Source organism: Somniosus microcephalus, unplaced genomic scaffold (assembly GCF_052327205.1).
Source record: "Somniosus microcephalus isolate GS21.2 unplaced genomic scaffold, FLI_Smic_1.0 scaffold802, whole genome shotgun sequence".
NCBI classification, from domain to species: Eukaryota; Metazoa; Chordata; class Chondrichthyes; order Squaliformes; family Somniosidae; genus Somniosus; species Somniosus microcephalus.
The window spans coordinates 42,570-59,633 of record NW_028225989.1 but is presented as its reverse complement, the minus strand read 5'-3'; the positions used below and the strand labels follow the sequence as shown (position 1 = coordinate 59,633).

Sequence of the window (17,064 nt, the reverse complement as noted above, 5' to 3'; positions counted from 1 at the left end):
CTAGAAAGCGGAAAGGGAGTGAGAATGAGAAGTCCACCTAATCAGGAAGTCCTGGTTAGTGGTCACTGAGATTGGGTTTAAGGAAGACTTTAGGAGGAAGGGACGTCGGAGACAAGTGAGCAATTCCACATTTTTGAGCTGAGTGGCGAATGAACAGAATTCATCACAGTGAGGATTCAGGGAGGAGAAGCATGGGGCTGTGGACCGATGTATCTACAGGAACAAGAGGAAAACTCAGAGGAGCAACAATGAGTGTTCTTTGCTAATAAAGAAGAAATGCAGAGAGACACAGAGGAGAAAATGAGGCTGCCTACAGACAAGAAGCTTATTGTATCCTGTCCAGGAGTGTGCTTGAGGTGCTGGAAGAGCTCTCCCATTATGGGAGAAGGATGGAGTTATTGGGTGGACTTGGGTTTTATCGAGCTGTTCAATGGAGAAGAGCTGTTTGAAATGAAAGGAAGGTTCAGCAGTGAAGGAGATAGATCTGGGAGCTCCGTTTGAGGCCAATGGAAATAAAAATGGGGAGAGATGTCAAATGGGCTGCTGACTCACTTTCACACGATTTACACTCTCGCACACAGTCACGATCTACCCCAATCAGACCAAGAACGTCAACTGATGAAGAACTGGCAGTGGGGGGAAGCCATCCCAGGTAGGAGGTACTTGCTGGCTACTTGTCATCACAGGGGCAGCAGTGAGGAAATTCCTGGCAACGGTACATGAAAGGCTGATGGTGAAATGCAAATGTTCAATGCACACAGTTTATTTGTCAGCTTAATGAGGGCCATTTTGTGCCTTGACACTTCACTTTGGTGCATTTTCCAGTCATTTGGAATCTAAAATCAATGTGAGCGGTTGCATTTTTTGGAAAACTCCACTTGCCATTTGGGAATTATTATTTTCCTTTATATTCTAAAATTGATCACTCTCAGAAGCCATTGACAATTCATCATTGGGAGACAAACATTTTAATCTATTTTCTTCTTTTTTTAAATGCCTAATCGCTCGCTAACGGTGGATTTGAACTCAGTTGCTGACCATTGGATCGATTCTAGAATAATTCACATTCCGTCCAGATGTGCCTCCCGTGTGCTTGCCAACTTGGGCTGCATTCAGGGTGAGTGGGTCAGGGGTTCTGGACCTTTGCATTAAAATTATACATTCTGGTTCATCTTAAACACCTTCCTACTTCGCAATTAATAGAAAAACAATGTGACGTTACCTCAATCGTCACTGTCCCACCCTCTCCCACCAGCCCCTGCTCACAGAGGCACTCTGCCCCCGCAGCAGTGGCAGACAAAATACTGCCCGCCAATGGATTCAATCCGGCCCTCCAAGACCTGGCTTTGAGGCCGAACGTCCGCTGCACCTGACCCCATGTAGTGTCAGGTGGTGGGTCATTGTCTCCGAGGCAGCAGGGGAATCTAGGGATGGGAGTCGAAGATACAGAGACCGGCAGCTGAGGTGGACAGAGGGTGGCTGGGAGTCGCGGATTGGGCTATGGCCCCCCGGGTGAGTGCCTTTTACCGATGGCAGCGTGGCTCCTAAACCGGTGGAGAGCGTTGGGTGCAGCAGTGAGGAGGACACAGGCCCCTTCCCCCCAAGCCCAGGCCCAACCCCCAGTGATGGGGTGACTGATGGATGAAACCTGTTAACCAGTTATTAACTACCACCAAATAATTAAGGCAAAACTGATGTGTTTACTAATTAGCATTTTAATTATCTCAAATTTATTTATTTATTTAATTAACACTGATTATTTACACTAACTGATAATTAGTAAATTCGTTTTATAAAACAGATTTATTCACTAACTTAACACCCTCTGCTCGTTAGGCAATTGGTGAGTGTGGTGTATGTAACTTGTTCCACCTTAAGAGAACTTAAACCTGTTCCACCTTAAGAGATGTACTACTTTCTCTGGCTGCTGTATACGGTAATACCGGTGGTGACCACACCGGTATATAAGTGCTGTGTAGTAATTTGCTGGGTAGTACAGCCCTAACCTCCGAATAGTAAAGACCTATTGAAAAGTTATTCTTGTAGTCTGTGTCAGTAATTGACCTTAAATATAACTGGAACACACAGACTTAACAGTGGCGACGAGTCCGATCTTACCCTGCGGCAGTTTACATCCACGGCAGCTTCGTCCTCAGAGCGGGCGTCGAGAAGAGGCATCCACCCTCATCATCCTGCTGAACAGCACGTCGCGCGGGAGGCATCGAGGACCCGGAGCGAAGAAGAGAAATTCTGAACTCGAAGACCCATCAGCGGCAGACAGCTATCTTCCTTCTACCACGGTGGTGGGTAAGCCAATCAGCGAAAGTCGGCCGCGTTGGCTGTAGCGAAGGGAGGGAAGACGGAGGAAAGAGGGCGGTGAAATCGACCGCGGCCGGTGAAAAGGGCCGGGCCGCATTCGGGCCGAAAGGCGCAGTGACTGGGGCAGCTGAAGGCGCGAGAGCCGCGGTGAATTCGAACGCAGCGGGTGCACATAACCGGGCTGCAAGAAGGGCTGCGAGGCGCGACGGCAGGGAAGCGCGAATGCCCACGGGAACCGCGGTGGAGTAGAAGCAGCGTCGGGGGAGTTGTTAACCACTGGGGAGGCGAGACCGGCAGCAGCACAGCAATCGCCATTGCAGCCAGCGGGTGAAGAAGACGAGCGCGGGAAAGACCGCCAAGCGCGGGAAGCCGCCATTTTGGAAAAAAAAAATTGCAAAGATGCCTAAACATGGGAACATTAATACTTTTGATAGCGACATCGAAGATTGGACCACGTATGTAGAACGCATAGAAGTTTATTGTAGAGCAAATAAGATACCAGATGGGGAGAAAGCACTAACCTTATTAAACTTAATGGGTGCGAAGACATACGAGCAATTGAAACATCTTCTATCACCAGAAAACCGGCGGATAAGACTTTCGCGGATATTGTTACCGTCCTGAAAAATCATTTAAGCCCCACGCCGCTGATGCTTGCGGAACGATTTAAATTTTACAGCAGAAAGCAGCTGAAAGATGAAAGCAATGCTGAATTTTTAATTGAATTGCGTAAGCTAGCAAAGTACTGTCAGTTTGGAACAGGACTAACAGATGCGCTAAGAGATAAATTTGTGTGTAGATTGTTAAAAGAAGAGACACAAAAGCGACTGCTTGAGGAGAATGAGCTGACGCTTGATAAAGCTGTCGCTATGGCAGCATCGCACGAAGCCGCAGCGAGAGGCACGGCGGTAATGCAGCTACGGTCACCGGAACTCAGCACAAATCAAATGGTCTTGGGTACAGTAAAATGTTATCGTTGTGGAAAGACAATGCACGATCAGAACCAGTGCTGGTTCAAAAATAAGGAATGCAGAAAATGTGGCAGGCTTGGTCACATAGCTAAAGTATGCCGGTCAGGAGAGAAGACCAGCAACAAAAAGTCACCGCAGGGAAAGTACAGAAAGGTACACAAGGTGACAGAGAACAGTTCGAACGAACAGAAGTCAGATTCAGACGCCAGCAGTAATGAACTGGGTAGCTTAAGAGTACACAACGTTGGTAAGGAAGCAGACCTCCAGACAATTTGGGTCACACTTCAGATAGCAGGAGTCCAAGTGAAGATGGAATTGGACACTGGATCGGCATTGACGGTCATGAATAAGAAAGACTACAAAAGGTTATTCCAACATATTCCCCTACGGGATACGGAGATTGTATTGAAAACATACACGGGGCAAAGAGTATACCCCATCGGAAAGATAGAGGTAAAGGTGGTCCACAAGGGCAAAGAAAGCCGAGGAATGGACTTATATGTGCTACCTGAAGGAGGTCCACCACTACTGGGATGGGAGTGGATTAGAAAAATGAATATGGACTGGCATTCCTTAAAAGCACTAACGGTAGATGTCAGGGAAACAGATGTCAAACCTAAACGATTGTCCAGAATATTGGACGATGCTAAAGAAGTGTTCCAGCAGGGACTGGGAACACTGAGAGGAATTACGGCAAACATCAAGATTGAAGAACATGCACAACCAAAATTTTTCAAAGCCAGACCGGTACCCTATGCGATACGACCTGCTGTGGAAGCGGAGCTGGAAGCGCTAGAACGTTCAGGAGTACTGTCTAAGGTAGACTGGAGTGAGTGGGCTACGCCCATTGTTCCCGTGATGAAACGTCCTTCGAGCAACAAGCCGGGAGAACCAGGGAAGGTTCGCATCTGTGGAGATTTCAAGATCACTGTTAATCTGGTGCTTCACACGGTGCAGTATCCGCTTCCGCGGATTGAGGATATCTTCGCTTCATTGTCGGGTGGGAAACACTTCACCAAGATAGACCTGGCGCAGGCGTACTTACAGATGGAAGTTGAGGAAGAGTCACGCCAGTACCTCACGATCAACACGCATAGAGGTATAATAGACTGGTTTTTGGAGTGGCATCGGCTCCAGCAATTTGGCAGAGGGCCATGGAGCAGGTATTACAGGGAATTCCAGGCACACAATGTTACCTGGACGATATTCTGATTACAGGAGATGGTGACGAGGAACACCTCGCAAATTTGGAACTGGTGCTCATCAGATTGAAAGAATATGGACTTCGAGTTAATCGGCAGAAATGTGAGTTCTTTCAGAAGCGGATCTCGTACTGTGGCCATGTCATTGACCAGGAGGGACTTCATAAGTCTCCTGACAAGATCGAAGCAGTTGTGAAGGCTCCTGCTCCGGTTAATGTATCTCAGTTGAGGTCGTTCCTAGGATTGATTAACTATTACCATAAGTTTCTGCCAAATTTATCCACGGTACTGCACCCGCTGAACGCTCTTTTGCAGAAGGGAGTACCATGGGAGTGGAGCGAGGACTGTAAGAAGGTCTTTCGCAAAAGCAAGGAATTGATAACCTCAGAGGAAGTGTTGGCTCACTTCAACCCAACACTGCCTATTCGTTTGGCTTGTGATGCTTCTCCATATGGTATTGGGGCAGTACTCTCACACAAGTTGCCAAATGGCACGGAGAGGCCAGTCGCGTTCGCATCCAGATCATTGACCTCCGCTGAGCGCAACTATGCTCAGGTAGATAGGGAGGCTCTCAGCCTTGTGTGGGGAGTAAAGAAGTTTAATCATTACCTGCAGGGCCAAAAGTTTACGCTTCTGACAGACCATCAGCCGTTGGTATCCATTTTTAACCCTAAGAAGGGTGTGTCGGTGATGACAGCATAGAGACTCCAGAGATGGTCCCTTTTCCTAGGGGTACATCAATATCAGATAGAATTCAAAGGTACAAAGCAGCATGGTAATGCTGATGGGCTGTCGCGCCTGCCACTACCTGAAGAAGAGGAGACAACGAAGGTTGACCCTGTTGAGTTATTTCACTCGACCATCATCGAGTGTTTACCAGTCACCAATGCAAGTATTGAAAGAGAAACCAGGAACGACCCGACACTGTCCCGAGTCTACGAGGTGACAGTGAAGGGATGGCCAGCACATGGTGATTCTCTGTTACCGGCATTCTCGGCAAGACGAGACCAGCTGTCCGTCTGTCAAGGAACATTGATGTATGGAACGAGAGTGATTATTCCTCCTAAGTTAAGGGAAAGAGTTCTAAAGGAACTGCATGAAGGTCATCTGGGGGGAGTCAAGATGAAAAGCCTTGCTAGGGCTTATGTGTGGTGGCCGGGTATCGACCAACAGATAGAGCAGCTGACGAAAAGCTGCTCAGGGTGCCAAAAAGTGCAAAATGCACCTCCGATTGCACCGCTGCATCCATGGGAATGGCCTTCAGCCCCATGGCAACGCGTACATATTGACTTTGCTGGTCCATTCATGGACTCCATGTTTCTAATTGCGGTGGACGCACATTCTAAATGGCCAGAGGTGATCAAGATGACTACCACTACTTCAGAAAAGACAATTGTGGTGTTAAGAACGATATTCGCAAGGAACGGATTGCCAGAACAAATATGTTCCGACAACGGACCACAGTTCGTGTCAGAAGAATTCCAAAAATTCTTAAAGAAGAATGGGGTGAAACATTATACCTCTGCCCCATATCATCCGGCTACAAATGGGTTGGCCGAGAGATTTGTACAAACATTCAAAAAGGCAATAAAGGCCATGAGCGAAGATCAGATTCCACTACAACATAAGGTGGACAAGTTTCTACTGGCATATCGAAACGCCGCTCATGCAGTGACAAACCAAAGTCCTGCCATGATGTTTTATAACAGGAGGTTGCGGTCCAGGTTGGACTTGTTAAAACCAAATGTGCGGAGGGAAGTTGAAAACAAACAGTTCTAGCATATAAATAACAAGACCACTCGGAGTTTCGAGGTAGGACAACCAGTGTTGGCCAGGGACTATGGAAACGAGAAATGGCAATCCGGAACAATTCGGGCCAGACAAGGACCCCTGATGTACACGGTAGATGTTGGTAAAAATGTAATACGGCGTCATGCTGACCAACTGGTAGAATCGAGAACAAGGGTCGAACCCATGGTTACGACAGAGACAACCGTGGAAGAAGTTAGTGAACCTGAAGCATCTACCTCGGCAGTGAATGTACCTGATGATGATGTCCAAGACATAAGAGACCAACTAGAGGAGTCACCTCAGCAACAAGAATCAGAGACCCCTGAAAGGCGTTATCCAACTCGAATCAGGAGGCCTCCTGAGAGACTGAACCTTTGAGCTGTTTCTACATGAAGTTGTATATGTATATATGTTATTATGTTATGTTAAATGGGGATGTAACTGTTAAGCTAAAAAGGGAGGATTGTGGTGTATGTAACTTGTTCCACCTTAAGAGAACTTAAACCTGTTCCACCTTAAGAGATGTACTACTTTCTCTGGCTGCTGTATACGGTAATACCGGTGGTGACCACACCGGTATATAAGTGCTGTGTAGTAATTTGCTGGGTAGTACAGCCCTAACCTCCGAATAGTAAAGACCTATTGAAAAGTTATTCTTGTAGTCTGTGTCAGTAATTGACCTTAAATATAACTGGAACACACAGACTTAACAGTGAGCAATTTAATTGTGCTCCATACTGTACTAATTACACAGCTATTAATTTAAAAGCCGCTGAGCGGCTGCACGGGACCTCCAGACCGCTGTGCAACCGTGCAGTTTAATGGGAACATTGGTGTGCGGCCCTCAACAGCTCACCAAAACTTAAGTGGCCCTCCAGCCCAAATAATTGCCCACCCCTGCCCTATAGGCTTACTGCACCCCTCTGCAACCCCTGTGCATGAACTCATTCTCTCCAACTCCCACAGAATCAATTCATGCTGGTTCTCCTTCCTTTTCCCACTTCTGGGGCCAGGGAAGGCACCCGTGTCCCTGGGGAAAGGGTAAATAGGGCAGTGGGGAAAGACTTAAACTAGTTCATGGGGCTGAGAGGGGAAAATCTAGACCATCAGGACAGATGGGCAGGGTGGGGTCAGTTACGCAAATAGGAATCTGTACACAAATACATGTAGCATAAGAAATGAAACAAATGAGTTAGAAGCACAAATTCAGCTTAAAAGGTATGATGTAGTGGCCATTGCAGAGATCTGGCTACAAGCTGGGCATGACTGGGAGCTAAATATTCCAGGCTAGAGAATCTATAGAAAGGACTGGGAAATTGGGAAAGGAGGAGGAGGAGCAATATTGATAAAAGACACAATTCTAGCAGTAGAAATAAAAGATTTCAGTAAGGGTGATCAAGCAGTGGAAACAATCTGGGTTGAACTAAGGAACAGCAAAGGATGCAGGACTCTGGCGGGGGTTGTCTACAGACCTCCTGATAGTGCTGATGTAGTGGAGTGATTTATAAATACGGTGATCAGGGAAGCATGTAGGAGAAACAGAATGATTATAATGGGAGATTCTAATTTTTCACACCGACTGGGAGAAGCAGAAAAGCTGAACTATTAAAGGCAATGAATTTCTAGAATGTTTTCAGGGCAGTTTTCTAGAACAATGGCCGCGATTTTGCTCACGTCGGCGGGTCGATGGTGGGCGACATCGGTGGAGGGTCCCGCTGTGTAAAATGAATTTCCCTTGATTGGGCTTATTAAGCTCACCCAGTGCATTTCCTGGCCAATTAAAAGGAAGCGGGTCTGGTGATGTCATTTGATGACGTGTCATCAGCCGGTTTACTTAAAGAGACCATGGCCACATTTTTCTTGACATTTGTGCTGTCAGTGTTCTACAGCATTGAGGTGCTGCAAACACTGACAATGACTGCACAAGGTGCAGGGCTGCACCCAGGCTCTCCCATGACTCCCTCCATATACTTATGAAGGGAGTCACAGCACACAAGGAGGTCCTCTTCCCTTCTCATGGGCAGAAGAGACCTCCCTAGTAGATCAACCCAGCCTGGTTGCACATTGCAGAGGAGGGCACAAGCAGTTCTGACGAAGGGTCATCGACCTGAAACGTTAACTCTGTTTCTCTCTCCACAGATGCTGCCTGACCTGCTGAGTATTTCCAGCATTTTCTGTTTTTATTTCAGATTTCCAGCATCCGCAGTATTTTGCTTTTGTATGTGGTCAGGAGGACCTGGGTGCAGTGCCACAAACGTTTCAATGATCTCAGTAGATCACGAAACGTTAGTACAAAGCCACACTCAACCTCATCCTGCTGTGCCTCTCATCACATCCCCATCACTCTGCCTTCCCTACCCTACTCCTGCACATTTTTACTCACACCAACTTACCTTGGACCTCCACCCATCTCTATCTATATTATCACATCCCCATCTCACCAGCCACCCCTCACACTCACCCACATCCTAGTGCAATCATACCAACTAACACACAAGGATAATCATTTGGGTGTTTTATGCAATGTCCTTGTAAAGTTTCTGTTAATGTGGTGTCAAACATTGAAACCTTTATTTTCAACACTTTGTGTTCTTGGACAGATTTGTGTGCATCTTTGGAAGTGGCTTAGTGAGTTGCAGTGAATGGTGAGGCATAACTGTACCCCCCGTAATGGTGATGATTGTGAAAGGAATGGCTTGGTCATTGTAGGGATGCTTTATGGAGTTGGTGTGGGACGGTTCCAACCTGGCACATCATGTGGCAGCCAGGGTGTACAGCATCAAGTGAAGTAAATCTGGCCATGGTGAGGCCATCCCTGGCCTCCCGGGCAGCAATGTGCTCGGGTGCTGATGCCCTCTGTCCTGTGCAGCATCAGTTGATTGCAGAGAAGGCTGGTGTTGTTGGGGCTGATCGTGGTGAGATTCTGAGGACCAAGGTGAGAGAGTATAAAGGGCACCCATGCTGATGGAATAGATGACAGAAGCGATTTGTCAATGGTGAGAGTGGTAATGAGGTCAGACTGGATGGAGACTTGCAGCATGGTGAAACTGTTGTGGAAATGCAGTGAGGAAGAGCTTGTGGCTGAGGGAAGATATCTCTGTAAGGTGGGAGCTTTTACTGTATATGTGAAGCTGTCAACTCATCAGCTGATTCAATGGCCACTGAACTCCCGCCTCAGCTTCACAGACATGGTCTAGCAAAAGCATGAAACCCGTGGGCGAGCTGTCAAATTCAAAAGATAAGTTTAAAACTATTGTTAAGTGGCTGTAAGCAAGCCACTAATCATTTAAATTGGCTCCCCCGCCACTGTGTGGCGGGTCTGCTCAGCGCTGGCAGACCCAACATCGGGAAAGGCAAGTGTGTGCGATTTGACAGGGGGCTCCCGACCTGCTGTCAATCAATTCACATTTAACTGGCAACCTGCCACCGATCCCATCCACTGAACACCGGCAAAATTTCAGCCAATGTGTTTTGGAACCGACAAGGGAACAGGCCACACTCGATTTAGTGATGAGTAATGAATCTGTTAGCAATCTAATCATAGGGAACTTCTTGCGAATATTGATCATAATATGATTGAATTTGATATTTGATTTGAGAAGGAGAAGAGTCATAGAGTCATAGAGTTTTACAGCACAGAAAGAGGCCCTTCGGCCCATCGTGTCTGCGCCGTCCATCAATCCCTGTCCAGTCTAATCCCATTTTCCAGCATTTGGTCCATAGCCTTGTATGCAATGGCATTTCAAGTGCTCATCCAAATGCTTCTTGAATGTTGTGAGGGTTCCTGCCTCTACCACCCTTTCAGGCAGTGAGTTCCAGATTCCAACCACCCTCTGGGTGAAAAAGTTCCTCCTCAAATCCCCTCTAAATCTCCTGCCCCTTACCCTGAATCTATGCCCCCTTGTTATTGACCCCCCTACTAAGGGGAAAAGTTCCTCTTTATCCACCCTATCGATGCCCCTCATCATTTTGTACACCTCAATCAGGTCCCCCCTCAGCCTTCTTTGCTCCAAGGAAAACAACCCCAGCCTGTTTAGCCTTTCTTCATAGCTGAGGCGCTCCATCCCAGGTAACATCCTGGTGAATCTTCTCTGCACCCTCTCCAAAGCAATCACATCCTTTCTATAGTGAGGCGACCAGAACTGCACACAGTACTCCAGCTGTGGCCTCACCAGCGTTTTGTACAGCTCCATCATAACCTCCTTGCTCTTATATTCTATGCCTGGGCTAATGAAGGCAAGTATCCCATATGCCTTTTTAACCACCTTATCTACCTGTTCCGCTGCCTTCAGGGATCTATGTACATGTACACCAAGGTCCCTCTGACCCTCTGTACTTTCTAGGGTCCTACCACTCATTGTGTATTCCCTTGCTTTATTTGTCCGTCCAAAATGCATCACCTCACACTTTTCAGGGTTAAATTCCATTTGCCACTTTTCCGCCCATCTGACCAACCCATTTATATCGTCCTGTAGCCTGAGGCTTTCCTCCTCGCAATTTACCACCCCACCAATTTTCGTGTCATCTGCGAACTTACTGATCATACCTTTTACATTCTCATCCAAATCATTTATGTAGATCACAAACAGCAAGGGACCCAGCACCGATCCCTGAGGTACCCCACTGGACACAGGCTTCCAGTCACAAAAGCAACCTTCGACCATCACCCTCTGCCTCCTGCCACTCAGCCAGTTTAGGATCCAACGCGCCAAGGCACCCTGGATCGCATGGGCTCTTACCTTCTTGACCAGTCTCCTATGCAGGACTTTGTCAAAAGCTTTACTGAAGTCCATGTAAACCACATCCACAGCATTTCCCTCATCCACACACCTAGTCACCCCCTCGAAAAATTCAATCAGATTGGTCAGACATGATTTACCCTTGACAAAGCCATGCTGACTATCCCCGATTAATCCTTGTCTCTCCAAGTGGTGACTAATTTTGTCCCTCAGAATTTTTTCCAATAATTTCCCTACCACAGATGTTAGGCTCACTGGCCTGTAATTCCCTGGTTTATCCCTGCTACCCTTCTTGAATAATGGTACTACGTTAGCTGTTCTCCAGTCCTCTGGTACATCCCCTGTGGCCAGAGAGGTTCTGAAAATTTGTGTCAGAGCCCCTGCAATCTCCTCCTTTGCCTCACACAACAGCCTGGGATACATCTCGTCCGGGCCTGGGGATTTATCCACTTTTTGGCCTGCTAAAACCGCTAGTACCTCCTCCCTCTCGATGCTAATATGTTCAAGTATGTCACAGTCCCCTTGCCCGATTTCTATGTCTACATCGTCTTTCTCCATAGTGAACACAGATGTAAAAAATTCATTTAAAACCCCGCCTACATCATCTGGCTCTACACACAGATTGCCACTTTGGTGTCTAATGGGCCCAACCCTTTCCCTGGTTATCCTCTTGCCCTTAATATACTTTAAAACATCTTAGGATTTTCCTTTATTTTGCTCACCAGTGTTATTTCATGGCCCCTCCTTGCCCTCCTAATTTCTCTTTTAAGTATGCCCCTGCACTTTTTATACTCCTCTAGGGCTTCCTCCGTCTTTAGTCTTTTGTAATTGCCAAAAGCCCCCCTTTTTTTCCTAATGCATTTTTGTATATCCCTTGTCATCCAAGGTTCCCTTTGCTTGTTGGTCCTACCCTTGACCTTTACAGGAACATGTTGGCGTTGTACTCTCTCTATTTCCCTTCTGAAAGTCTCCCACTGTTTTGATGTGGATTTTCCTATAAGTAGCTGCTCCCAGTCCACTTTGGCCAGATCCTGCCTTATCATATTAAAATTGGCCTTCCCCCAATTTAGAACCCTTATTTCCGGGCCGTCTTTGTCTTTTTCCATGACCACCTTAAATCTCACCGAATTATGGTCACTGTCGCCAAAATGCTCTCCTACTGACACTTCCACCACTTGCCCGGCTACATTCCCTAGAATTAGGTCCAGTACCGCCCCCTCTCTTGTAGGACTTTCTACATGTTGGCTCAAAAAGCTCTCTTGGATGCACTTTAAGAATTCTGCACCCTCTAAGCCTTTCACACTCTGACTATCCCAATTAATATTGGGGAAGTTGAAATCCCCCGCTATTATTACCCTATTATTTTCGCACTTCTCTGAGATTTGCCTACATATCTGTTCCTCTATCTCCCCCTGACTGTTTGGGGGCCTATAGTACACTCCCAGCAAAGAGAGCCACAAACCAAGGTTTTAAATTTAAAGAATGCAAACTTCGAAGGGATGAGAAATAAGTTGACCCCAGTAATCTGTACATACTCCCAAAAGGCAAAGACTACCTTTGTATGGTTAAGTAACCATGGTCAACAAACGAGGTAAGAGACAGTGTCAAGCTAAAAGAAAAGGCTTACACATATGCAAGGAAAATTGGAAATCCAGTGGACTGTGAGAGCTATAAAAAGCAACAAAGGGATATAAAGAAAGTAATAAGATGTGTAAAAAGGGAATATGAAAAAAACTTGCATGGGATGGAAGTACATTAAGAGAGAGGCCTAGAAATCCAATCGCGCTGGAAAATAGGCACTGCCCACGCCAGATAAGGTCAATGCAGGCAGCACACAATATTCATGATGGTTGCATGCTGATTGGGCTGGGGGGTGATATCAGGCGATGTTGGGCGTCCATGATGCTACTTAAAGGCAGCCAGTACCTCTTAAAGGGGAGGTGCATTCTGGCTGCAGACACTCAGGAACAACTGGCTGAACAGTGTCTGAAGGAGGGAGCGGACGGGCACCAAAGGTTCTCTGATGTTGCACCTTACTGGATCACCCAACTGGAATTGACCGAATAAAAACAAAGAATATTAAAATAATTGAGTTGGACACATGAAAACATGTTGAAGAGTTCTGAATAGTGTGTTGTTTTCTGTTGACACCTCGTTTGTAACATACATACTTCAGAGAGTTGAACAGTTCCTCTTCATCGGAGCCAGTGGAGCTGACCTTCTCCAGTTTCTTGTACACTTGTTCTACAACTTCCCTTGTTTCAGCTTCCCATTTGCCACCTGATAAAGTAATGAATTTGACAACACAAATGAATGTAGCTGACAGTGAGGAGCAGGCTTCTAATAGAAGGTAGAAAATTGATATAAAAAATCTCTCAGTGCAGTCATCATCAAGACCTGAATCTTCCTTTAAGAACCATTTCCTTTTCACTGGTAGATCTCCTGTGGTGTTGCACATGGTAAGTGTGTAGGGTTGGGGAAGGGTTGGAAAGAAGTGGGAACGGGGTGGGTTTGCAAGGGAAGGATTGAAATTTTGACAAGGCAAAGGATTTAAAGTGGTAGCTGACTGTTTTTCAAATATCGAGCTATCATATCCATACACACTTCCTGTTAACTTTTCCCATCATAAATTCCTATGTCCACGTGTGTAAAGAAGCTGCCTATGTAAACTTGTCACGCTGTAATTACACCCTCCCCCAGTGGTGGCATGGCAGTCCTATTGTCTCACTATCTTGTATCATTTTGCCCTCTATAGCTCTCTTCTTTTGTCTGAAAATTAGATCAGTCACTGACTGGTGTGAGGTGTGCTGGATGGGAGATGGTTGATGTGAGGGATGAGAGGTGGTTAGTGGGAGGTTCAGGAGATATTTGGTGGGAGATGGTTGGCATTGGTGGGAGGTGTGAGAAAGGGTTGGAAGTTATGAGAGGTGGTTGGTGGGAGATGGTTGGTGGGAGGTGTGAGAAGTGGAAGGTGTTGGTGTGAGATTCGGGAGATAATTGGCAGAAGATTTTAGGGACACCATGAAGTTGTGAAAGGTACTATATAAATGCAAGTTCTTTCTTTTTTAACGTATCAATCAATATCTCAGTAACTCACCAATCAATATCTCAGTAACACACCGATCAGTATCTCAGTAACACACCGATCAGTATCTCAGTAACACACCGATCAGTATCTCAGTAACACACCGATCAATATCTCAGTAACACACCGATCAGTATCTCAGTAACACACCGATCAGTATCTCAGTAACACACCGATCAGTATCTCAGTAACACACCGATCAATATCCCAGTAACACACCGATCAATATCCCAGTAACACACCGATCAATATCCCAGTAACACACCGATCAATATCCCAGTAACACACCGATCAATATCTCAGTAACACACCGATCAATATCCCAGTAACTCACCAATCAATATCCCAGTAACACACCGATCAGTAGCTCAGTAATGCACCAATCAATATCTCAGTAACACACCGATCAATATCCCAGTAACACACTGATCAATATCTCAGTAACTCACCGATCAGTATCTCAGTAACACATCGATCAATATCCCAGTAATGCACCGATCAATATCTCAGTAACACACCGATCAGTATCTCAGTAACACACCGATCAATATCTCAGTAACTCACCAATCAATATCCCAGTAACACACCGATCAGTATCTCAGTAACACACCGATCAATATCCCAGTAACACACCGATCATTAGCTCAGTAACACACCAATCAGTACCTCAGTAACACACCGATCAATATCCCAGTAACACACCAATCATTAGCTCAGTAACACACCAATCAGTACCTCAGTAACACACCGATCAATATCCCAGTAACACACCGATCAGTATCTCAGTAACTCACCGATCAGTATCTCAGTAACACACCGATCAGTATCGCAGTAACACACCGATCAATATCTCAGTAACACACCGATCAGTATCTCAGTAACACACCGATCAATATCCCAGTAACACACCGATCATTAGCTCAGTAACACACCAATCAGTACCTCAGTAACACACCGATCAATATCCCAGTAACACACTGATCATTAGCTCAGTAACACACCAATCAGTACCTCAGTAACTCACCGATCAGTATCTCAGTAACACACCGATCATTAGCTCAGTAACTCACCAATCAATATCTCAGTAACTCACCGATCAGTATCTCAGTAACACATCGATCACTATCTCAGTAACTCACCGATCTACATCCTTTTCAACTGCAATATCTGATAAAGATGTGTATCAATTATTGTGATTGGTCAGTTTCATTACTAACGAACTCCCCACTTCATAAGGATGGAAAGTCCGCTACCCCAGCCTCCGTCCCACTTGTGTTAGCTAAAGTACCCAAAATATTATACTCACAATTTTGCCACAATTCATAATCTTCTTCTGTGATATGAGGGCTAGCGATGCATCGTTTTTTGCGCCTCCTCTGCCCTAATGATTCAGGTGTCATCTTTTTCTTGGTACCTTGGAAAGTGAATGTTTAAAAATTTACAATATCATTACCAGCCATTGTCCTCATCATTTAATATCATCCAGTATAATCAGCCAATATAATCATCCAATATTATCACCAACCATTTATCATAGAATCATACAGCACAGAAGGAGGCCATTCGGCCCATCGTGCCTGTTGAAAAGGCTATCCAATTGGTGCCACTCCCCTGCTCTTGCCCCAAAGCCCTGTAAATGTTTCCCCTTTGAGTATTTGAGGGGAGTTCTCCCCGGTGTCCTGGGGCCCTCAACCAACATAACAAAAACAGATTATCTGGTCAGTATCACATTGCTGTTTGTGGGACCTTGCTGTGCGCAAATTGGCTGCCGCGTTTCCCACATTACAACAGTGACTCCACTTCAAATAGTACTTCATTGGCTGTAAAGCGCTTTGAGACATCCGGTGGAAGTGAAAGGCGCGATGTAAATGCAAGTCTTTTTTTTCTCTTTAACCAATTCCCTTTTGAAAGTTACGATTGAAACTGCTCCCACCTCCAGATCATCATCACAGCTCACTGCTCCCCCCCCTCCAGATCATCATCACAACTCACTGCTCCCCCCCTCCAGATCATCATCACAGCTCACTGCTCCCACCCTCCAGATCATCATCACAACTCACTGCTCCCACCCTCCAGATCACAACTCACTGCTCCCACCCTCCCAGATCATCATCACAATTCACTGCTCCCACCCTCCAGATCATCACAACTCACTGCTCCCACCCTCCAGATCATCACAACTCACTGCTCCCACCCTCCAGATCATCACAACAGCTCACTGCTCCCACCCTCCAGATCATCATCACAGCTCACTGCTCCCACCCTCCAGATCATCATCACAACTCACTGCTCCCACCCTCCAGATCATCACAACTCACTGCTCCCACCCTCCAGATCATCATCACAGCTCACTGCTCCCACCCTCCAGATCATCACAACTCACTGCTCCCACCCTCCAGATCATCACAACTCACTGCTCCCACCCTCCAGATCATCATCACAACTCACTGCTCCCACCCTCCAGATCATCACAACTCACTGCTCCCACCCTCCAGATCATCACAACTCACTGCTCCCACCCTCCAGATCATCATCACAGCTCACTGCTCCCACCCTCCAGATCATCACAACTCACTGCTCCCACCCTCCAGATCATCATCACAGCTCACTGCTCCCACCCTCCAGATCATCACAACTCACTGCTCCCACCCTCCAGATCACAACTCACTGCTCCCACCCTCCAGATCATCACAACTCGCTGCTCCCACCCTCCAGATCATCATCACAACTCACTGCTCCCACCCTCCAGATCATCATCACAACTCACTGCTCCCACCCTCCAGATCATCATCACAACTCACTGCTCCCACCCTCCAGATCATCATCACAACTCGCTGCTCCCACCCTCCAGATCATCACAACAACTCACTGCTCCCACCCTCCAGATCATCATCACAACTCACAGCTCCCACCCTCCAGATCATCACAACTCGCTGCTCCCACCCTCCAGATCATCA

The 17,064-nt window shown here is 46.5% G+C and overlaps 1 protein-coding gene across 1 annotated transcript in view; it reads right to left on the bottom strand.

Annotated features, from left to right (window-relative positions):
* Positions 1 to 15,533, bottom strand: part of LOC147081078 (nuclear GTPase SLIP-GC-like) — a 49,902-nt gene extending 34,369 nt beyond the window's left edge. Inside the window, exons 1-2 of the mRNA XM_085980959.1 lie at positions 15,414 to 15,533; positions 13,194 to 13,302 (exon numbers count right to left, since the gene is read on the bottom strand). Coding sequence (XP_085837085.1) covers positions 13,194 to 13,302; positions 15,414 to 15,507 — 203 coding nt within the window. The 5' untranslated portion in view covers positions 15,508 to 15,533. The remainder of the gene's footprint in view (positions 1 to 13,193; positions 13,303 to 15,413) is intronic.
* Positions 15,534 to 17,064: the final 1,531 nt, after the last annotated feature.